Consider the following 24,384-nt stretch of genomic DNA (forward strand, 5'->3'; position numbering starts at 1 on the left):
GGGTGAGGGTGCCCAGTGAGGGGAGTGTTTGACTTTCTCGGCTTCATGCACCCTTCATTTCTTTTAGGGCTTCAAGTTCACAGGGTGTAGCTGGAATTCAGGTGCAGGCTGAGACCAGCCCAGGTGGAGAACACCTACAGCCTTGTTCTCCACTTAGTGAAAGTCAGCCTTCACAGAATGGACAGTATTTGCTTGGGATCTTCACTTGGAGTTAACTCTGTTCAAAAGGGACCTGGGCTTCCCAGGTGGTGCTAGTAGTAAAGAACCCACCTGCCAAGGCAGGAGATGCAAAAGATGTGGCTTCAATCCCTGAGTCAGAAAGATCGCCTAGATTAAGAAATGGCAACCCACTGCAGCATTCTTGCCTGAAGAATCTCATGAACAGAGGAGACTGGCAGGCTACAGTTCAGGAGGTCACAAAGAGTCGGACACAACTGATTGACTGAGCAAAGAGGACCTAGGCTGTCTCAGCTGGCTCCATCATGAAAGTGTGGCACAAATGGGCAGCTCTCACACCTCAGTGGCTCAGCTGGTGAGCTTGAGAGCTCAAGGGAGAATAGGAAAGACAGAGACATAGGCAAGAAAATGGAGTTTATTTCCTTATGCCTGGTCTTCTTCCAAAACAAGATTTGGGGCCACTTAAATGTCTGATAGAGCATTTGGCTTCCCAGATGGCTCAGTGGTGAAGAATCCTCCTGCCAGTGCAGGAAACGCAAGAGATAAGGTTTAGATCCCTGGGTTGGGAAGAACCCTTGGAGGAGGGCATGGCGACCCACTCCCGTATTCTTGCCTGGAGAATCCCACGGACAGAGGAGCCTGACAGGCTACAGTCCACAGGGTTGCAAAGTGTCCAACATAACTGAGCACACACACACACACACACACATACACACACACACGCACACACATACACACACACACACACACACGAGAATTTAGAGTCATTTCAGGAAGACCGTCTCTGCCCATTTTATCTTCTTTCAGCCAAAAAAAATAGCAACATTTGTACACCACCTTTTCTCAGTTTATCTAACCTCAGGTCCCAGATCATCTGACTATTTTCACTCCTCCATATCCCTCCACCCCTAAGGCTTGACTTCCGCCCTCTGCCTTGCAATATAGAGGGACTGCAGGACAAGGGACCACTTTTCCAAGAGAGGACAGTCGGTTCTGCGGTCAGCAAAGGCCAGGGAAACCTTTCTTATTATTTGGCCAAGGCTGTCTGTTCACATGGCTCCAGTGTGGTTGAGAAGGATTTACCCAGATTCCGTTACACGTTATAGACTCTTCTTGGTCCAAGAGAATCAAAAAGTGCTGACTCCCTCAAAGCACATACTTCTCAGATTTAACTTTAATTTTTTTTCTTGAAACCCTGCACGTTCCAGCTCTAATTCTGAGAGAGCCCCAATTGGATTCCTCCAGTTCACTTGGCTACAGGAAGTCCAGTCTTATACCAGGGCTGCTCCCTCCCCAAGCATTTCTGGAAATCCTCGAGGAATGTGTCCATGCTCTGCAAATCCCTCCCAGTGTTTGCTCTGCCAGCTGTCTGGCTCCAGACCACTGTTGTTGAGAAGACCACTTCTCCATGCCAGGAAAATAGATTTCCTTAGGCATTTCTTACTCTCAGGAACTTTGATCCAAGCTGATATGGACTCTTCCCAGAGAGTGTCAAAGCACCACTAATCCCAGGCTCAGTCTGTAAAACTTTACTGAAGGCTTGGAGAGAGCAGAGGAAACCAGTGAAAATATGTATTTTTCCCATATGTCATACATATAATAGTGTGTGACTGTTCATGTCCCAGGTGGCTCAGTGGTAAAGAATCTGCCTGCACTGCAGAAGACTCAGGTTCTATCCCTGGATCAGGAAGATCTCCTGGAGAAGGAAATGGCAACCCACTCCAGTATTCTTGCCTGGAAAATCCCATGGACAGAGGAGCCTGGTGGGCTATAGTCCGAGGGGTTGAAAAGAGTCGAACATGACTTAGTGACTAAACACCAACATGACTGCTCACCAACTCAATAATCCCAGACCTTCCATGGGGACCAACCCCATACTCTGTAACCACTAGGCTGCCACCACACTGCAGGGCCCATTTACTTTGCTGAACAGCAGAAACTAACACAACATAGTAAGACAACTATACTCCAGTACAAATTAAGAAATAAAAGAAACAGGAAGTGCTCTGTCCTGAAAATGTCAGGCTCACCTCCTTTCTCGCCATCAACCCATTTCTTCATAGTCATCAGAGGCAATGAGGTAGAAGATACTCTGAGTTTTTCTGAAGTCAAAAAAGCAAAACCAGGCTTATGCTATGTTTACCACAGGTGAGAGAAGCAAGATTTCATTCTCTTCATCAATAGAGTGTGAGACACATCTGCCACGAGCTAAATGCCCAAGTTAATTGACCCACCAGAGAGACTGAGACAAAACTGAAATGCCCGGGTGCCTATTTTTGCCACCATGGAAAATCACAGGTTACTGGGGTCACTTGCCACCTCTGATCACCCCAAGGGCCCCGTACAAGAGGTCCCTGAGATACCTGCCGTCAAATCCTTTGGAGGGGAGGGGGTGTTAGAACATTTGTCACCTGGGCAGGATGGTGAGTTGTAAAGAAAAATAGTTGGAAATAGTTAAGACTAGCACAGTTGACCTCAACTCAGGGAAAGTTTTTCAACATCTGATCATTTGTGATTCTGCAAAATCAAACCCAAAAACAATAGTCCCCAGTTCCCATGTCCTCACCCTTCTGATGATTCTCCTGGGCTGAAATCTCCTTGCTTCCCACCTTCTTTCTTAAAACTCACCTGCCTTTCAAGGCCTGTGGAATCTAATGGACTCACATGTCCTTTGGGACCTGTGAGGTGCCCAAAACACCAAATTTAAGGTGGCGCTGCCTCCCAGGTGCCAACTCTGCACTCACGTGACCCTGGAGAGAGAGTGCTGCCTTAAATGTTGCACCCTGGGTTCCTCACTAGCAATCTTGGCCATATCTATCAGTCAAGCTGATTTAATTTAGTGTCTCAATTTCCTCCTAAGCAAAATGGAGATAATAATTGTTCCTTCATGGGATTATTTTGTGGATTTAATGCAGCAATACATGAAGCTTCTGACCTACAGCGAGTCCCATAATTTTCTTTTATTATTTTAAAATTGTTTATATTATTATTTATTATGATATTGCTTGTTTAGTTGCTAACTTGTGCCTGACTCTTTTGTGACCCCAAGGACTGTAGCCTGCCAGACTCCTCTGTCCATGGGATTTCCCAGGCAAGAACACTGGAGTGGGTTACCATTTCCTTCTCTAGGGGATATTCCCAGACCAGGGATCAAACCTGCATCACCTGCCTGCATTGGCAGGCGGATTCTTTACCACTGAGCCACCAGGGAAGCCTATGATATTGCTAGTTATTTTATAATTATTATCAAGAATAACAATCACATTGTGTCTACTTAAAGTGAAGATCAAGTTCACTGAACAGTGGGAAAGCCCTTTTTACTCTTCTTGTCCAAAACTGAGGTCATTCTTATGATTTATAAGGGAGAAAAAGAAAAGCAATAAAATTGAATAGAGGTTTTCTTGAAATTTTTGTTGGATGTTGTACCTTAAAAAATGTCCAGCTCCCCGGCATGATGTTTTTAGGCTCAGTTCTCAATATTCAGGGATATCCTACTGAAAAACATGCTGGCCTCAGGGGGAAAGATCTGGGAGTCAGAGGAGTGGGCTTGACAGTCAGGTGACCTTGAACTTGCACCTAAATCCCTGTGAGCCTTTGTGATTTCCTCTAAGGGTGAGTCGGCAGTGCCTGCCTCTCTGCTGCAGGAACCACCCCAGATAAGGACTGTGAGCATGTGGCCTGTGGAAAGGCCTGAATTTTTATTCTGGCTAAACTCAAATTTCCACAGCTCTCCTCCCAAACCACAGACAATGAATATCTGCTGCTCCCCGCCTTTTTTTAGATGGGCTATACTTCGCTTTCCTATTTGCCTAGCCCTGGTCCCTTTGGTCTTTGTGCCAAAAAGGACAACAGCTGCGGCCCTTGCTCTAAATTGCAAGTCTCTGATGACAGCCACTGTCGTGGTGCAGACACACTCCGGCCCCGGGGTGAGCCCCAGCTGGCAGGGACCATGCCCTCCTCTGAACCCACTCCTAAGATTCTCTACCTGGCCTTGGAGCTGCCATCAGCTGAGACTCTGCTGCGTGCCTGGCCTTGGATTGGATGCTGAGATCAGGGAAGAAGCAATCCCTGGCCCTTCCAGAGCCCACCACCCCCCTGGTAGGAGACAGACACTGAACGCAGTAAGAACAGCAGCGCAAGGGGCTGCGAGGCACCGCTCTATCACTGGATGAGTGCAGATTCAGATTCTGGCCCTGCCTCTTACCAGCTGTGTGATGCTGGGCAAGTTACCCAACCTCTCTGAGTATGTTTCCAGATCCTTAAAACCAGCATCAACCTCATAGACCTCAGAGCCAGGAAGAGGGAATGCAATAATGTATGTTAATAATGTACAGAATTCAGGGACTTCCCTAGTGGCCCCCAGTGGTTAAGATTCTGCATTTCCAAGGCAGGGAGTGAGGGTTCATTCCCTCGTCAGGGAACTAAGATTTCATGTGGTGCACAGTGAGGCCAAAAAATAAAAAACAAATTGAAAAAAAATGTATGGAGCTCCATAACTACAAAAAGGGTTCTCAAACTTAACTTCCCATTGGAATCACCTGGGGCAGTCTTTCAAAGTTCTCTTGTCCAGGTTGTACCCTGGACACAATCAAATCCAAGACTCTGAGGATGGAGCCTGAGCGTGAGCACTTTTTTTTTTTTTTGGTGGCTGCACTGGGTCTTTGCTGCTGCATCGGCTTTCTCTAGTTGCAGTGAGTGGGAGCTACTCTAGTTGTGGTGTGCAGGCTACTCATTTTGGTGGCTTCTCTTGCTGCCAAGCACAGGCTCTAGGCACTCAGGCTTCAGTGGTTGCAGCACATGGGCTCAGTAGTTGCGTCTCACTGCCTCTAGAGCACAGACTCAGTAGTTGTGGTACACAGGCTTAGTTGCTCCGAGGATCTTCCCAGACCAGGGATCAAACCCATGTCCCCTGCATGGGCAGGCGGATTCTTAACCACTGGATCACCAGAGAAGCCCCAGCAAGAGTATTTTTAAAGACTCCCCACAGGATATGGAGTCACATTTGGGCACCAGCAGGTTGATCCAATGAGTCTTCAGTAAATGTTGGCCACTGTGGACCTCTGGATCGGGGAGAGTAGAAAGCAGCCCGCCCAGCTCTTAAAAAAGCATGTGGTGGTGATAAACACTCTGTAAACTGTTCCCCAGTGTAGTCACTCACTGGTTTGGATACCAAATATGGTGGGACCCCAGGCAAGATTTTTATCCACCCTGTGACTTCATGCTGCCCTTCTTATAACAGAATAGAGAAGGGGAAACGTTAGAATAATAGTCTAAAGGCCATTGTAAATAAGTTTCGCAGCAGCAATTTTAGACTTGCGAGTATATGTTTGTAACATTAATCATCACCTTCCTTCTTTACAACGAGAAATGACTTTGTAATTTCTGTGCCATTCCCAGGCCACTACACTGGATGGAGTCAACCTCACCACTGAGGTTGTCTATAAAAGAGGCCAGGATTACAGGTTTGTGTGCTACGACCGGGGCCAAGCCTGCCAGAGCTACCGTGTGCGGTTCCTGTGCGGAAAGCCTGGTAAGCAGCCCCTTACTGGGGACACTCTTGCCTCCGTGGCTCGGTTCCTCCAGCTGGCAGCTATCCACTGCGAGTTTGGGCGGCGGGGTCAGCCACCTCCGGGCATCTCAGTGACATGGCGCTCCTGCCAAGTTCTCGATGGAGAGCCCTTCTATGACACAGGAACCGTGGGAGGGTCCTCGGAGTTGGCAGGAGCCAGTGGAGCCCCACCCTGCCCATACGCCTTTCAGGAAGGGGAAGGGCCTATTCAAGGCAACCAGGGTTCCGTGGACGGAGCTGACCTTCCTGCAGCCCGCCCCCACAGAGATACGTAGCCCATGGCCTCTCTGGATGCTATTATTTTAAACCCAGTTCCCGAGGTGCTTGTTAGCAGGGGTTGGAAATGGTCGGTTTCTTCTCGAGGGCACTTGGCCATCTCCAGAAGGCAGTCATTAGGGATGGGAGTTTTTTGGAAGGGGAGGCTGACAGCTACTGTAAATAATAGTTGAGAGAAACTATATTTGTTTTACATCTTTTGCAAAGTGGGTGTGGAGAGACAGCCCCATTTAACTCCAGCTAAGGAGTTAGTGGAAAATTCCCCTGCCCAGAGCTAATGAATGGCTCTGTTCTGGTAGGGTTTTTTGATGACTAAAAAAAAAAAAAAAAAAACCATACCAAGACTGGTTCGGGGCGAGCCTGGTGATTTGGGTTTTGGATAGGCAAACCTGGCATTTACTGATTTAGGGAGGGTAAGGGAAGAGGTGGAAGTTTGCCAGGAGCAAAGGTTTATCTCTCAGTGTCTCCTATTTTGGGTTATAGTGAGGCCCAAACTCACCGTCACCATCGACACCAACGTGAACAGCACCATCCTGCATCTGGAAGACAATGTACAGTCGTGGAAGCCTGGGGACACCCTGGTTGTTGCCAGTACCGATTACTCCATGTACCAGGCAGAAGAGTTCCAGGTGCTCCCCTGCAGAACCTGTGCCCCCAACCAGGTCAAAGTAGCAGGTAGGACATTTGCTTACCCCTTCCTAGGCTAGATGAAACTGAAAATTGCTAGGCTTAAAGTTGACTGAAATAAAAACAAATTTGTATCAGTCAGCTATAGCCATGATAATGCTGCATAACAACAACAACAAAAATTTCTTAAAATTTCATAGCAAACTTTTATTTCTTACTAATAGGCTATGTAGGGTTCAGCTTTTCTAGACTAAACTTGACTCCAAGGGTTGGGTTTGGGTCAGTTCCATGTGACTCTCATTCTTCCCAAGGACATATTATTGTTCGTGGCGGAGAAGTGAACAGAATCACAGGAGGACTCCTAAGGCCTGCCTGAGCTCCAAACTTGAACCCTCTCACACCTACCTTCCAATAGATAATACGGTCCAGCTTAACATGAACGGGGAACTCTATTTCTCCCATTAAAACAGAGGGGAGGGAGTGTATATTTGTTAGCAATAATTTAACTTACCACAAAAATGTAAATGTCTTCTTTCTCTACCTTTTACATTTCCTTCTTCTTCTCCTAAATCTTGACTTAAATGCCCTGGTTATTTATGTTATGTGAGGTTACTGGAATTGTAGATGGTTAGAGGTAAAAAGGGTGCTACCCAAATGGCTCAGTGGTAAAGAATCCGCCTGCCAATGCAGGAGATGAGGGTTTGATTCCTGGGTCAGGAAGATCTCCTGGAGGAGAAAATGGCAACCCATCTAGTATTCTTGCCAGGGAAGTCCCGTGAACAGAGGAGCCTGGTGGGCTACAGTCCATGGGATCATGAAGAGTTGGACACAAGTTAGTGACTAAACAACAACAACAAAGATGTAAAAAGAGACCTTGTTTATAGTCCAGGGCAATTATTCTTTGGGGAGGGGAGTCATGTATTGATTAGAGTCGTTGGTTGTAAGCGACAGAATCCAATTCAACCACCTTAAACAACATAGAAATTAATTGAGAAACTATTCAACTTAGAGAGCTAAATAGAAGCTGGGCAGTCATGCTGCAAACAAAGACCAGAAATAGGGCAGCTTCAGGGGTCTGGGGTGCAGGAATGCATGGGCAGCCTCCTTAAGGCATCACTATTTGCATGTCCTGGGACATAGTGCTTGAAAGTTACCTTCCAGGAGACAGCATTGATTGGGTTGATGGCTCACATGCTTACCCTCTGGCTAGGACACCATCATTAACTGTCCTTCGAAGACTGCATTGCATGGATACAGTCACTCCCCAGAGGAAAACTGAGATGTATTAGCAGAGAAAGGAAAATCAATACTAGGCATTAAAAAATATCAGCTGCTATATGTGGAATCTAAAAAACAGGTACAAATGAACTTATCTACAAAACAGAAATAGAGTCACTGATGTAGAGAACAAGCTTATGGTTACCAGGGAGTAAAGAGCAGGAGGGATTAATTGGGAGATTGAGCTTGACACATACATATTACTGTGTATAAAATAGATGACTGATAAGGAGAAGGCAATGGCACCCCACTCCAGTACTCTTGCCTGGAAAATCCCGTGGATGGAGGAGCCTTGTAGGCTGCAGTCCATGGGGTCGCTAAGAGTCGGACTCGACTGAGGGACTTCACTTTGACTTTTCATTTTTATGCGTTGGAGAAGGAAATGGCAACCCACTCCAGTGTTCTTGCCTGGAGAATCCCAGGGACAGGGAAGCCTGGTGGGCTGCCATCTCTGGGGTTGCACAGAGTCGGACATGACTGAAGCGACTTAGCAGCAGCAGCAGCATACGGCACAGGGAACTCTACTCAGTCCTCTGTAACGGCCTATATGGAAAGGAGTTTTAAAAAGAGGGCATGTATGTATGTATGTATATATGTATATATATATAACTGATTCACTTTGCTGTACAGCAGAAATTAACACACCACTGTAAATCAACTATAACCCAATAAAAATTTTTTTAAATATATCAGCTGCCACAGGACCATTGTACCTAGAGAAGTATTAGAATCTGGGGGTAGAAGAATACTGTGGATTGAGAAAGTATAACCAACATACTGAAAGTATCTATTATCTTAGAAACAAAACTACAAAAAGTAAAATTTGACACAGTCTTTTTGGCTAGTGGAAGTGTGCTTGAGAAAGAATTTGGGGGCTTTCTTCTAAGTGCAATGACTTTTTAGACTTCCTTGCTCCCCACTTACAGGATGGCACCAAGGGAAGCAGTTCCTAGTGAGTGCCAGACCCTTGGGTCCTCCCTGGATGACTTGTGTCTCCCAAGGACAGTAGAGGCAGACAGGCCTTCTGGGATGCCAGCAGTCCTCTGGGGCGCTTGGCAGGAGTGGCATTCAGACGTGTGAGCTTTGTCACTGCCCTCTGTGAGGTGACCCTGATTCTGGGGCTGCATTTGTGGCTTCTAGGGGGGTGAAAGCCTGCCTTTGAGGCCCAGCCTTCAGGGAGGGAGAAGAAGGAGCACCCCTGGAAGAGTCCCTGGTCTGTTCACACCAGCCCCCATCTGCACCTCAGTGCTGGGCACCTCTAGGCCTGGAGGGAGATTTCAACACGAACAAGACCTAACAGGACAGCAGGTAGTGCCATGAGTGACCTTGAGAAAGGGAACCATGTGATATGAGGGCACTTCTGCCTCGCCCCACAGCATGGTTCAGGGGTAAATGATCAAGCGTGGCTCCAGGTGGCAGTGTCTGACCAGTGGTTCTAGCAGCTTCTTGAAGACTGTTCAGGGCTGCTCCGGGTCCTGGGAAGACCAAGGAGGAAAGAGTGAGTAGAGAGGAGCGTACCCCCACGTCAGGACCCTCCAAGCTCCTTTGGTTCATGACTGCCCATGTCTGTATCTCCAAGTCCCACAACCCAGCCTCCCCCGTGCCCCCTTAAGCAAGGGTGGGACCATCTTGTTCAGAAGCTTTAGGGCTTTTGTGAAAAGAGCACCCCCAGTGAGAAAAGTCCCAGGTAAGGTGTGTGTATGTGTCTGTCTGTCTGTCCTGGGGAGGCCCTCATTTCTCCTCTTCGGTTCCAAGCCCATTCTCTGGCTGTACATTCCCTGGTGACATGGAGCGGGGACTCCAGCTGCTTTGTTCTTTTCCAAAATGGTGCCGCCACCCAGTTACCGATCAGTGTCCTCCTCCCCAGGCTGGCTGCAGAGTGGGGTGCAGCCTTCCTGGCTCCTCTTTCCTCACTGCCCCCAAATTCCAGTAAACAGGACTTTTTGCATTTTAAGGCTTTTCTGATGGGAAACAGATGGGGATAACAAAGTCATGAAAACGTGTGAATCATCTAAAAAAAAATATTTCCAAGTTTTGCCAACCACAGTGCGATTCTCAACACCTCCTGACATGGCAGTGGAAAATGTCTTCTATTTTCTACCCTGTTTTCATTCTCCACTTCCCACTTGGCTTGTAACCACCCAATATCACACACACACACACTTTTAAGTAATACTACTGTTAATTAGTATTAACATTTTTTGAGTTTCCTACAATATGCTAAACACTTTACAGGAACCATCTTTCTCACTCTCGATGATAGCATAAAAAGGTGAAGGCTACTGTTTTCTGCATGACCCAGATGAGGAAACATCTTCTTCATTTCTTCATGGAAATTAAATGTCTAGACTAATGCTTTCCACTATGGTAGCCACCAACCATTTATGGCTATATAAATGTAATTAAAATTAATTTTAAAAAGGAAATTCCATTCCTCAGTCATACTAGCCAGATTTTAAGAGTTCAGTGACCACCGGGGCCAGTAGCTGACACGGAGTAGAGCATGCCCTTCATCTCAGAACTTTCTGGGGATTGCTGCTGTTGTAGACCCAGCAAGTCTTCTTGGAGGATATGAGCCAAGATTCAGAGTCAGAGCTCTCAAGTTCGAAGGCTGTGTGTTCTCTCAGCATCTTCACTCAAAGATGACTAGACAGGAGGCGGAATCTAGGGCACTCTATAGCTTAAATCTGCCTCTCCGGGACCCTCCAGCCCAAGTCCCTCTGGGCTTGTCCCCATGGTCTGAGAAGGGCAGGCCCCACTGCCCCCTCCCCCAGAAGCCCTGGATCATGCTAGGTCGGGAACCACATGCGCAGGGTGGAAGATCCTCGATGTTCGTTTTTCTCTTGAGCCCAGAGTGTCCTGTGCCATGACTGCGCTGCAGAGAGGGGGCATTGTAGAACCAGCCGTAGGGTGAGCACTCAGAAAGGTCAGTTTTGTTCCTGTGTGGGTCCCTCTACACCCCACGCCTTTCCCACCCCTCGTCTGTGCTCACAGCCCTTCTGGATTATTTGAGACAAATCCGGTTTGGCCATGCCTGCCTGCTTTACCCCACACCCCAGCCCAACCGCTCCACCCCCGCTCTCAATACCCCCTACCTTTGGCCTTCCTGTATCAGAGCTTAGAGAAGGAAGGGAGGGTGGGTGGAGGCCAGCTGGGAGAATTCTGCAGACAGGACAGGATGCTGAGAAAGCAGAGTGCACAGCTTCCCTGGCATCGCGGCCTGGGAGTGGCCTGTGAACACAGCGGCAGGGCAGATAAAGCAGCCATGAGGTCTGTCAGAGCCCTGATAGGGAAGCCCCACTGCAGGCGGGGGAGGAGGTGGTGGGACTGGAGACTTCTCCCAGCTCTCAGTCTGTCTTCCCACCTCTGGTCCCAGGACTCTAATCAACAGAGTGCCTCCATCCACCTGGAAGTCCCCCCTACCCCTGGCTTCTTTCCCTCCTCCACCCCTCCACCCCAGCCCATGGAACCGAGAAAGCTGTCAAATCTACTTTCTATGAACTCCCATCATAAGCGTGAAGCCAATGGTGGGAGCACTAGCCCCCTACCATGTGCCCAGGGCTGTTCCGGGCACATTCCCTGGATTAATTCATTTCACAACTGTCTCTGCGTTTGGAGATGTGTGCTATGATTGTCTCCATTGTATAGATAAGGAGTCTGAGGTTCAGGAAGCTTAAATGACGTGTTCAGGGATCCACAGCAATGATCTGAGTCAGATTCTGACCCGGACAGCCTGGCTCCTGGGCCACAGTCCTCCCCATCCTCTGTCTCTCCCCTCCAGTTGTGTTGAGACTGAATTCCTGAGGAGGGCCCTCTGGCCACCCCCAGGAACAGAAACCTCTTGTTCCCATACTGTCTCCACATCATTTTTTTTTTGGCCACGCCACTCAAGATGTGGGATCTTAGTTCCCTGACTCTAACCCGCTCCCCCTGTATTGGAAGCACAGAGTCTTAACCACTGGACCACCAGGGAAGTCCCTGGACACACCATATTTTAAAGTGGATGCTGACAAATCGAGAGGAGCCCCCTGAACTCTGAAATGCATACACTCTGAGGGGTGGTTGGAAACCTGGGGATGCATGTCCTGGTTTCTTGGCTCTGTCGAGCGCTGTGGGGACCCCAAGATGTGAAGGCTGACGTTGAGGATGGTCGGGGAAGACTTCACTGAAAAGGAGCTAGATCATGAGGAACAAAGTGATTTGCTCCATGGGCAAAGGGAGGAGGCTGTCCTGGCCAGAGAGAGCAGCTTAGGTAAAATCTCTAAGATGTAAAAAGCAGAGGCTCGCTGTGGATAGGATGGGTGGTGAGGTCTGGCTGGAGCAGAAAGGGCTGTGAGGGAGTGATGGTGGATAAGCCCACAAGAGTCTGGGTTTTACTCTGTTCATCCTGCGGGTGGCTGGGTAGGATTCTGTGCTCCTTGGAGCTGTGTGCGAATATTACCTTGGTGGCAGAAGGGACTTGGTTGATGTCCTTAAGTTAAGGCTCATGAGATGGGAGGTGAGCCTGGATTATCTGGGTGGGCTTGGTGAAATCAAAAGGGTCCTTAAAGTATTTATTTATTAATTTTGGCTGTGCTGGGTCTTCATTGCTGCATGAGCTTTTCTCTAGTTGTGGTGAGCAGGGCAACTCTCTAGTTGCAGTTGCAATGCAGAAGCTTCTTATTGCAGTGGCTTCTTTTGTTGCGGAGCATGGGTTCTCGGGTGTGTGGGCTTCAGTAGTTACATCACTTGGGCTCAGTAGTTACAGTTTTCCCGCCTCTGAGAAGGCAATGGCACCCCACTCCAGTACTCCTGCCTAGAGAATCCCATGGACAGAGGAGCCTGGTAGGCTGCAATCCATGGGGTCGCTGAGGGTCGGACACGACTGAGCGACTTCACTTTCACTTTTCACTTTCATGCATTGGAGGAGGAAATGGCAACCCACTCCAGTGTTCTTGCCCGGAGAATCCCAGGGATGGGGGAGCCTGGTGGGCTGCCGTCTATGGGTCCCCACAGAGTCGGACACGACTGAAGCGACTTGGCGGCGGCAGTGCCTCTAGAGCCCAGGCTCAGTAGGTGTGAAACACGGGCTTAGTTGGTCCGCAGCATGTGGTATCTTCCCCAGGCCAGAGCCTGAACCCACGTCTCTTGCATTGGAGGTGGATTCTTTACCACCGAGCCACCAGGGAAGCCCAAAATGGTCCTTAAAAGAGAGATATAGGAATGTCAGAGTCAGAGGGAAAGATTGAAGGCAGAAGAAGTGGATGAGGATGAGATGATTGAATGACATCACCGACTCAATGGACATGAGCTTGAGCAAATTCCAGGAGATAGTGAAAGCCTGGCGTGTTGCAGTCCAGGGGGTCACAAAGAATCAGACACGACTGAGTGACTGAACAGCAACCCAGGAACATTGACCACTGTCTGGATCTGCAAAAGGCCAGGAGCGAACTCTCCCTGGAGCCTCCCAACAGAACCGGCACTGTCGACTTCTGACTGTAACCTGGTGGAATGGATTTTGAACTTCTGAACTCCAGGACTGTCAGACATTTCTGTTGTCTTTGGATTTCCCTGACAGTCCAGTGGTTAGGACTCCGTGCTTCCACTGCAGCGGGCATGAGTTTCATCCCTGGTTGGGGGACTAAGATCTCACATGCCACATGGCATGACCAAAAAAGAATAAGAAATTTCTGTTGTCTTAAACCACTAAATTTGTGGTCAGTTGTTTCTGTACCCAGAGGAGGTGAATACCAATTCCAAAGGGAATATTTTCTCAGCTTTGCCAGGCACTGGTCTCGCATCTTGAACTGAGATGCTTCAAAGAAACCACCGCCTCCCTGAGTCTGCAGAAATCCAAGGCAATAAACATCCTTTGAAAAAGTACAGACCCACCCACGGGATGTGAGCTAGGTGAAGGACTGGACAGAGGAGCCAGCCCTCCCCCTGGATGAGAGGGCAGGGTGAGGTTACTGTCAGTGGGTGCAACTCGGGGCTCAGTACAACCACAGCCTTTGCATGTGGGCACCAGTGGTATCGAGGGGCCGAGCTCTGTGCCCTGCTGCTCTAGTCAAGGTCACAGTGAAAGCCAAGCAGTGTCCGTGGTATGGTTCGGGCTGCAAATCAGCACAAGAGACTGTTGCTGTCTATAATTACATCCTCAGAAGAAAGAGACAGCACCTAGGAGCCAGGTCAGCAGTCTCAGGGACGAGCTAAATTTAAAGGCAGCCTATTGTTTTTGTTGTTGTTCAGTCTCTCGGTCTAGTCCGACTCTTTGCAACCCCATGGACTGCAGCATGCTAGGCTTTACCACAGCGGCTTTGAAGAGGGGGTTTGTCTTGTGTCTGTAAGAAACCCAACTGGTAGGCAGTCTAGGGCGTGAGTTCTGTGGGATCATCCACAGCCCAGGTTTCTTCCTTCTGGTTGCTGTGCCATCTCCAGGGTATATTCTCACATAGGCAAGGATGGCCCACCACCAGCGCCCACATCTCAGCCCCAGGGGAGAGCGGGAGCCACCTGCACGGTGCACGCATTGCCTCTGACCACGCTGACCTGCAGGGAGGCTAGGGAGTATGGTTGTCCCGGGGAGTCTTGCATCAGCTAAAATAGAAGTTTCTAGTACTGATAAGCAGAAAGAGGGTAGGAATTAGGGGACAAATAGCCATGTCTACCATGGGCTTCAGATGTGAGCATTTATGTCTGGCTCTTCATCCAGGCAAGTAATTTCATCTCCCTGGGCTTCATTCTTCTGTAAAATGGGGGTCAGGGTCATGGACAACCCCAGGTACCACAGAAGCAGTGAAAGCACCTGGTGGGTCCTGGGCACAGTAGATTCAGGCAGCACCTCTGATGCTCCCTGCTTCCCTTCTTCTGCCCTAGGCAAGCCGATGTACCTGCACATCGGGGAGGAGATTGACGGCGTGGACATGCGTGCCGAGGTGGGACTCCTGAGCCGGAACATCGTGGTGATGGGGGAGATGGAGGCTGAGTGCTACCCCTACAGCAACCACCTCTGCAACTTCTTTGACTTCGACACCTTTGGGGGCCACATCAAGGTATGACGAATCTACCTGGCAGAGTCCGTCAACCCAACCAGGAGGATTTGCATGATGCCATCCTGGGGGTAGGGGTGCTTAGTAGGGAAGGGATTGGGAGGCAAGGGGTAGGATCAAGAGAGGGGTACTCTCTGGAAGCTGGAGGAGTCTTGTGTATTATCCACTGGTGTGCAATTCCATCTGTCAGTACTTGCGGATGAGAGAGATGACAAGGAACATCTCCTACTCCCCAGGCACGTGGCACCCATCACATTGTGCTTCCTGCTTTCATGGTTTTCAATTTTCAATCATGGCTTTCATTCCCTTTCTTCATTAGTTAACCCTGAGGACTTTATAAAAGAAGGGGCATTTAAGGGGCATTTAGCCCTAACCTGTTTTTGGAAGGAATGGTTAGCATGTCCTGAAGTCATCCTTCCCTAGTAGAAGTTAGCAGAGCTCAACCTGGGGCAGGAGTTGTTTTTGAACTGTGCTTTCATGGTGAGTTCCTGGAGTATAGACATTCATTGTGATCAAGTGGGTCCTTTGAAATGTGTAGGAATGGCTCTGAGTGTACTATGACATAAGAGTGTGGAACACCCTACAGCTCACACACACACTACTAGAGTCACGGGCTGATGAAGACCCCAAGCTCAGCTTTCCCTTCCCCCAGCCAGGAGAGGGCCTCAGATGGTGGACCACAACTTGGGCTGTTACTGCCCCAGGGTCCATTCTCTCTTGGACTCCCTAACCCTCCTAGGGCACACTTCTTGCTAGCATCCCCCAGGTTATCTCAGGGTTACCCTTTTCTCATTATGCTCAGTAGCTTAGGAGGCAGGAAAAGAAGGTTGAGGCAAACCTCAGCCACTGCACATTCCCGCTGCACCTCTTGATCCCACACAATCCGTTGCCCTGCACATCACTATATTATCAGCAGCACCCTGTCTCCAGTGAGGTAGGAAGAGTCAGGCATCTCAATCCATTTGCAGAGAATGTCTTTGATTTACTGAGTCCCTGAGGTGGGGCTAGGTGAAACATTCTGAGGACAACATGTGTATGTGCATTTCTGAAATGTGGGCACCAGTGAGGGGGATCAGGGAGCAACCCCATGGACCCCTTCTGACTCTGGGCTCTGCTCTCTCAGTTTGCACTGGGATTCAAGGCCGCACACCTGGAGGGCGTGGAGCTGAAGCACATGGGCCAGCAGCTGATTGGTCAGTACCCAATCCACTTCCACCTGGCAGGAGACGTGGATGAAAAGGGGGGCTACGACCCGCCCACGTATGTCAAGGATCTCTCCATCCATCACACATTCTCCCGCTGTGTCACTGTCCACGGCTCCAATGGCTTGTTGGTAAGCACTTTCTTCCCAGGGCAGCAAGGGATCCAGAGCCCCTTCATCTCCTTCATTTCCCTCCCTGATGCCAATCTGCTTTCTGCTGGGCCCAGGGATCGTTAGCAATGGTTGGATGTTTTAGATCTAGTCACTTGGTCCAGGGCCATTGGGTGTGGAACCATCCTTGGCTCAGATTTGAGAACAATATCAATTGAGAAGAGGTAACCCACCAAAAAAGGAGAAAATAAGGGTGTGTCCTTGCTAAAGGGCACCAAGCTACAGAGATGGGTGAGCACTCAGTGGTCACAGGGAGTCTAGCTCTTCTGCTCCTTGGTTTGCCCAAGGATCATTCCATGACTGTGTGTCATGATGAATCTGTTTAACTGCAAATGAGGCAGGGGTCATGCCAAGCCTGCCTGACAGGCTTGCAGCGGTGGCAGGAGAGGGGCCTTTCCCCTTTTCTTCTGTTGAACCAAGTGTCTTCAGAGCAATAAGCACTGGGGGAAATGCCTTCATCAGTAAGTTGGTGTGTGCGGGGGTGTGTGTGTGTGTGTGTGTGTGTGTGTGTGTGGCTTGTCCTGATTTGCACAGATAATTTTTACACTCAGTTGATCCTTCTTTAAGTGAACTCAGCTTACATCCTCCATAATTTTAAAGCTGGATGTTACAAAATGGCACCTACATGCTGAATCCAGTTTGTGTTTTGTTTGGCTTGTATCATGTTTAGAGAAACATTTGATAATTTTTCATGAAATGGAACTTTCTTTCAATGGACCAAACTCACATCCTCTGTGAACTTTTAAACCGGATGTCACAAAATGGCACCCAGCAAACTGAACCCAGTGGCCAGATGTGGTTTTTTTGGCTTAAGTGTTTAAAGAAACAGTTGAATGAGTTTTCATCACTTGAAAATGGAGAGATTTCACGTAAAATCTTGGATTCTTGGCTTCCTTTGAGAAGTAGGCTGAATTGGCAACACTAGACCCACATTCCTGCCTGGCCACAATGGACTGGGGCAAAGTCATAGCACCCCTGCCCCAAGGTGGGCTTTACTCTGGTTTACACTGTGCCCACCACTTCCTAGTACATTATAGTAAATTCTCCTAGCAGGGCCACTCATCAGTATAAAGTGGACAGCATGGGTTTGGGGGCATAGCCTAAAAGGGCTTGGTCCACAGGTGTTGAGCTATGGACCTTGGGCAAGTTGTGGGAAACAGACTCACGTGGAGTAGGGGTGGTCAGAGCACGGAAAGTGCTGTGGGTGGGGCTGGAGGGCCGCTGTCAGGGGCTTCTATCAGGGCAGTGCTGCAAGGGGGCATCTCCATGGAGACGAAAACTGGAGAAGCCAGGGGAAGTGGGATCTCCCTGAATTAGGAATCAAACTCGTAGCTCATGACTGGCAGGCAGATTCTTAACCACTGGACCACCAGGGAAGTCCCTTACTCATTTCTTGATTCATGAGCTGCTCTCATCTCTCCTTCCCTCCTGAGCCCAAATGAAGAAAACAGACCCTTGGCCCTGTTTTTCCCCAAAGGTTCAGAGGCTAGGGCTTCTCCTGGCAGAGTGGGAAGGAGATGGGCTGAGGTGGGGTGTTGAGGAGTGTGCATCACAGATCAGCACAGACATCAACTGGAAATGGAGAGACTGGTTTTTCTTCTCAAGCCCTCCTTCCCTCTACCTGGTTGTGGGGGTCCTGCAGTGCCCTCCCCCACCTGTCCTGGGCCTCCTTAGAAACTCACTCTTTTCCTCATTAGGCAGAATGACTGAGTTCTCGGTTTCCTTTTCCAACTTATATTTGCATTTTCAAAAGCTCATTAACACAGGCTGCAAAACAAATCACCACCTACTCCAAAGCTCTTTTCCTTAGCAGCTCAAAAAAAAAAAAAAAAAAGAGGAGGCAGAAATGGCAAAAGCTCAGAAATTACAGTCTTCCTTTTAATAAGGTCATACTTATGGCCAAGTTTCTCTCTAAGACGAATTATATCATACTTACCCTAGAAGGCAGAATCAGGTATACAAAAAATTCTGTTTGAATTTGTTTTATATTTTAAATTAATTTTTATTGGCGTATAGTTGGTTTACAATGTTGTGTTCGTTTCTGCTATACAGCAAAGTGAATCAGCTATACATACACATATATCCCCTCTGTTTTGAATTTCCTTCTCATTTAGATCACCACAGAGCACTGAGTAGAGTTCTCTGAGCTATGCAGTAGGTTCTCATTAGTTATCTGTTTTTTTAAATTAATTAATTGGTTTTAATTGCAGGATAATTACTGTACAATATTGTGATGGCTTTTGCCATATATCAGCATGAATCTGTTTTATACATAGTAGTATTTATTTGTCAATCCCACTCTCCCAGTGCATCCCATTCACTCCCCCTATTTGTATTTGTTTCAGTCATTTCCTTTTCATACTGTATGCAGGTTGCAGGAGGAAGTCTTCATAGTTGGGGTTACCCTATGCCCTGATTTGCATCAAACAGTTCCAGTTTACACCTGTTGTCCCTAAATTAATTACTAATAAATAATAGTTAATTAGTAGTTATGTTAATATAATTATTAACTCAATAATTATTAATTATATTTAATAGTTGATAGTTAATTGGTATTAATAGTTCCCACTTTCACTCTCAAAAATGTCCTGGTTGAGACAATAAACTACATGGTCATTCTAACTGAAGCAGTTCCTAAGAGCTGAGGAATTTTACCCCTCAAAATCTCATGCCTAGACTCCACAACAGTTGGAAGACTTAAAATGGCTGTCAGGAATCACTTTCATGATCTTAATCATGAAGGAAGCTATCCAGAAGAACAAAGGGAAAATGCAGTTTGGGCAAGAGAATGGCCAGGAGTGTACACATTGCCTCCGGATAGCAAACATGAGGATTCGGTGGGTACACCACATGTCCATGTGTGTGTCTATTTATCCAGCTCCTTGCTGTCTATCTGAGAGCCCCTTGGACTGCAAGGAGATCAAACCAGTCAATCCTACAGGAAATCAACCCTGGATACTCCTTGGAAGGGCTGATGCTGAAGCTGAAGCTCCAGTACTTTAACCACCTGAAGCAAAGAGCTGACTCACTGAAAAAGACCCTGATGCAGGGAAGATTGAGGGCAGGAGGAGAAGGGGGTGACAGAAGATGAGGTGGCTGGATGGCATCACCGACTCGATGAACATGAGTTTGAGTGAAGGACAGGGAAACCTGGCATGCTGCAGCCCATGGGGTCACAGAGTCAGACATGACTGAGAGACGGGACAACAATATCTATCTATCTATCTACCTACATATCTATCTGTCATCTGTCTATATGTACCCATCTCAAGCCATACCACAGTTCAAGTGTCTTAATTCTAGGAACTGTTCTAAGGAAGAACAGTCATCCAGCGTTAGGGCTGGAAGAGATTTCAAAAGTCTCCCTAAGGACACTCACAAATCACACAGCAAGTCTGTGGTGAAGCCAAAGTTGAACTTGTGTCTTCCACTCCCAGCCCAGGGCTTTCTTCTACCTTATCACATTGCTCTCTTAACTCTATATGCTACTTCACCCCACTCCTAAAGAAAAGAAAGAAATGCAACACAAGACAGGAGTGTTTTTTTCTCTGGTGCTGTTGAGAACTGGTTCATACACAAAGTTTAGATCAGACAGATGGAGAAGTGAGTCTCCATCCATCCTTGCAAGAGAAGGGACTTGGGCAACTTTCTAAGTCTCGGTGTCATTGGTCGAAAGGGAATAGTAGTTTGGATGAGAATTGGATGAGATAATATATGCAAAGCATTTCACACCCAGCAAATAGGAGTTATTTTTATTCATTTCAATAAGGATTTTTCTCTCCAGAGCACAACTCAAGAGGAGGGAATTTCTTTTTCAGGCATTTGTTAGAATAAGAATGTATTCATTATTCACTCGGATTCAAAGGACGACAACCAAAGTATGATCCAGACAACGGGCAACTGGGTGTATGGGACTTAAGAGGAACTGTGGGCGGCAGGCAGGAGGCCCGGGTCTGAACATGGCTCCACTGCCCTCCTCTGGCCTCAGTGTCCTCCTCTGTAAAGTGAAGGCATTGAACTCGCTCTCAGGTGTCCCTGCCAGGACGAGCAGCCCATGCTTTCTCACCTCTTCCTCCCAGGCTTGTCTGCCCAGGCTATTTATAAGAAACTTGCATTGCTCACTAGGAGGAAAGGAAGCAGTCCCATTGCATGACCTTGGTATTGGCTAAAATGCTTATTGAGGGACTGAATAGCATTCAAGACCACGCCCTTGCCTATTATCAAAGATCAAGGAGGTGATACTTGTTTGAGAGAACAGAGAGCTTGCCTGGCACAGGGCAGCTGTGCTTGTGACCCACCCTTACAGGTGAATGGACACAGAAAACTGGGGTTTCAGCCCTGGTTTCACACATGTGGGTTGCATGACCTTGGGCAAATCACTCAACCTTTCTCAGTCTCATTTTCCTCATCTCTAAAAGAAAAAATATCATTATTGAATTATGTAAGATTTCAGCAAGATTAAAAGGTATAAGCACCCAGGCCAGTGCTGGGACATGAAGGGTCCTAGTTCTGGATGCTTCTAGAGCAGGGCTGCATGGGAGTTGGGGGAGTAGGTAAGATTTATCGTAAAAGAGACTTTGGAGGGAAGTGAGGTGTTTACCCTGGATTAGTGCTTCTCAGGCAGGGGCAATTTTGTCACTTCCCTTTTCCAATGGAATTGTTGTTTAGTCGCTAAGTCATGTTCGACTCTTTTTGACTCCTTGGACTGTGGCCCTCCAGGCATGGGATTCCCAGGACTGGGATTCTCCAGGCATGAATACTGGAGTCGGTTGCCATTTTCTTCTCCAGAGGATCTTCCCAATGCAGGGATCAAACCCATGTCTTCTGCATTGCAGGCGGATTCTGTACCATCTGAATCACTGGGGAAGCCTATCCCAATAGGATACTTGGAAATGAATGTCTGGAGATATTTCTGGTTGTCACAGCTGAGAAGGTTCTGCTGGCATCTAGTGGGTAGAGGCCAGTGATGTTGCTGAACATCCCATAATATGCAGGATTACCTCTTGAATGGTAGCAGTGCTGGAGGGGGAGTTGTTTGGGGGTGATAGATGAATTTTTTCCAGGGCCTATTGCAGCATCAGGTTGAATGATGTCATTGAATGATGTCTTAGGGGAGCAAGAGTTTCCCTGGTTGGGTGATGTCATTGGGCAGTCAGGACCCAGGGGCAGGGATGGAGATGGAAGATCTCAGTCAAGTTAGTGAGGTGTTTCCTGCCATCCTCACACCCCACTGTGGACAGGGCACCTTGGGAGATAGCCAGTATCTCGTCTGGGCCATTCAACTGAACCAGGATGCCAATTTGTCAGGGATGCTGGTTAGCAGAGTCAAGATGGTACAGCTCTGCCCAGAGGCCCTCTGAGGACCCTCTAGCTCTCAGAGGTTCATTGAGATTCAGACCCAGAGGGGCCTTGGAGATCCTGGAGCTGGACTCCTACATTGTGAAGTGGGGAGAGTGTGCAGGAAAGAGCTTGAAAGACTTGTCTGAGAGACTGTACCCCAGGCCTCTCCATGTTTTCAAGTGGTTTCTAGGCTTAGCCCCCTGACTCTGTGATTCCAAGAAGGATATTGAAGAGCTGGAGTTTGCGACCCTTTTTGGCTTTCTGCAAATGAGGCTTGATATGGATTGTGGGCTTCAAAGCTCGCTTGGGTCGATGGATGAGGGCAGAGTGAGGAGCCAGTCTTACTACGATAAGCCCACCTGGCCTGGCTCAGGTGCTGTCCCCAGGTGGCACTCTCCCCACCGCCGTTTCTGGGGGACCTCTTGGTGAAATCCTCTAAGTCCTCGTAAGCACTGTACTCGCTGTGTCCTCACCAGGTTAGGCTCACAGGACCTCATCCACAGTCTCCTCTTGGGCCAATTCTAACCTCTCGTCCTTTTCCCCACCCCAGGAAAAGCCTCGGTCACAACACCCCAGCTGGAAGGGACTTTAAAGTCCAGCTCTGTTGCCTGACCCACCCTCCCCAAGCCCGACACCCATGTCTGGTCCATCTTCAAATGCCCAGTGCCCCTCTCAGAGCCTGGTGGCACCTGAGGCTGTGCGTGTGTGTGGAATGGATGAATGAGCAAATGAGTGGTGATGCTGGGTGACCTGTCCCCTGTCTTGACCCCGGCAGGTCAAGGATGTTGTAGGCTATAACTCTTTGGGCCACTGCTTCTTCACGGAAGATGGGCCGGAAGAGCGCAACACCTTTGACCACTGTCTCGGCCTCCTCGTCAAGTCTGGAACCCTCCTCCCCTCTGACCGCGACAGCAAGATGTGCAAGACGATCACGGAGGACTCCTACCCGGGGTATATCCCCAAGCCCCGGCAGGACTGCAAGTAAGCATCTCCCTCACGCAACTTCCCACGCAGCCTGTGACTCCTCAGTCCTGGGCTCCTGTGTGGCTCGGACCTTGCAGCCTTAACCACCTGAGGCTCTCAGCTGCTCAGGTACAGTGTGTTTTCTATTCTCCTTTCTCACTGGGCCTCCCAGGCATCAGTCTTGTCCAGAGAGACCACTGTTCTCATCCTTGGGTTTTTCCGGGTGACACACAGGGCTCCTTTGAGGAGAGGAAGCAGGCTGCCACCTCGGCACCCACAGCCTGTACACATGGGTACCAGCTGCCCAGTGTGCTTCTGGACATGAGTCAGAACAAAGTCGGAGACCGAAATAGTCAGAGAGAGAGAGACAGAGAGAGTCAGAGAGAGACAGAGAGAGACAGTCAGAGAGACAGAGAAACAGAGCTTCCTATGCGATCACCCTTCTGAGTCCAGGGTCTCTCCCTTAGAAACAGCCACTTTCCTGGGTTCCCCTTATTTCCATTTATTCTAGGATCCATCTCAGATTTAACCCACAAACTTGCTTCTACCATCAAGAGCCAGACTCCATTCAAATTCTGAGCATGTTAGGGGTGTAAATGCACACCACTTTAACGAGAAAATTAGGCTTCAGATCAACAAATCAAGAGCTTCTCAAATCACTGCTAAGAGGCTCCTTGAAACTTCATTAGAGCCCTTGACCTGGGGCACCCCTCCACCCCAGCGGTAGAACAGGAGCCAGTGGCCCTCCGTCTGATGCCGCTCCATCTCTGCCCCTGCCCACAGTGCTGTGTCTACCTTCTGGATGGCCAATCCCAACAACAACCTCATAAACTGTGCTGCTGCGGGATCCGAGGTGAGCAGAAACATCCCTGCCTTGGGTGGGGCTGGGGGAGAGGAAATGGCCAGGTCCAGCATATGGAATATGTATGCCTTGAGTCCCAGTCTAGACATCTACACAGACAGGAGCAGGGTGAGGAGGGAAGGGCCAGCTGGGGAAGCAGATGGACTTGGTTTTCTTTTTCTAGTTTTGGCTGCAGTGGGTCTTCATTGCTGTGCATGGGCTTTCTCTAGCTGTGGTGTGAGGGCTTCTCATTGCAGTGACTTCTCTTATTGCAGGACACAGGCTCTAGATAGTTGTGGCACAGAGGTTTAGTTGCCCTGAAGCATGTGGGATCTTAGCTCCCAGACCAGGAATCAAATCTGTGTCTCCTGCATTGGCAGGCGGATTCTTAACCACTGGACCACCAGGGAAGTCCAGGTGGACTCAGTTTTAAGTGATGCCTCTGGCCCTTTGTCACACTGATAATCATAGCTAATGTGATCAATAACTCATTGTTAGATGCCTGGCGTATCAGTGTTCTAAGTTCCAATAACTTAAAATTGTTTTCACACTTTAATAATAATTTAAAATAATTTAAAATTTTAATAATTAAAAAAATTATTTTGTGTTGCTGTGTGTTCAAATTTATTTATTTTTATTTATTTTTGGCCACATCATGCAGCATGTGGGATCTTAGTTACCCATCCAAGGATTGGATCTGTGCTCCCTGCATTGGGAGGGCAGAGTCTTAACCTCTGAACCACCAGGGAAATCCCATAAACTCCAGTAATTTATCAACCTTGTATCAACCCTATGAGATTTGTGCTATGACCTACCAGCTGTTGGGATGGAAGGTCAAGCAGGGACAGGCAGAGGGTCCAAATATGGCCTTCTGTCTACCCTGCCTGCCTCTGACCCAGCCCTCTGTACTGCT

At 48.4% G+C, this 24,384-nt stretch overlaps 1 protein-coding gene across 2 annotated transcripts in view; it reads left to right on the forward strand.

Moving 5' to 3' along the window:
- Positions 1 to 24,384, forward strand: part of CEMIP (cell migration inducing hyaluronidase 1) — a 161,205-nt gene that overhangs the window by 105,960 nt on the left and 30,861 nt on the right. For both annotated transcript variants that reach the window (XM_019983941.2, XM_019983942.2), the window contains exons 10-15: positions 5,575 to 5,707; positions 6,506 to 6,697; positions 14,783 to 14,958; positions 16,079 to 16,288; positions 22,443 to 22,648; positions 23,414 to 23,483. In XM_019983941.2, the coding sequence (XP_019839500.1) occupies positions 5,575 to 5,707; positions 6,506 to 6,697; positions 14,783 to 14,958; positions 16,079 to 16,288; positions 22,443 to 22,648; positions 23,414 to 23,483 (987 nt within the window). The remainder of the gene's footprint in view (positions 1 to 5,574; positions 5,708 to 6,505; positions 6,698 to 14,782; positions 14,959 to 16,078; positions 16,289 to 22,442; positions 22,649 to 23,413; positions 23,484 to 24,384) is intronic.

The sequence above is a fragment of the Bos indicus genome, chromosome 21 (genome assembly GCF_029378745.1).
Source record: "Bos indicus isolate NIAB-ARS_2022 breed Sahiwal x Tharparkar chromosome 21, NIAB-ARS_B.indTharparkar_mat_pri_1.0, whole genome shotgun sequence".
In the NCBI taxonomy this organism is placed as follows: domain Eukaryota; kingdom Metazoa; phylum Chordata; class Mammalia; order Artiodactyla; family Bovidae; genus Bos; species Bos indicus.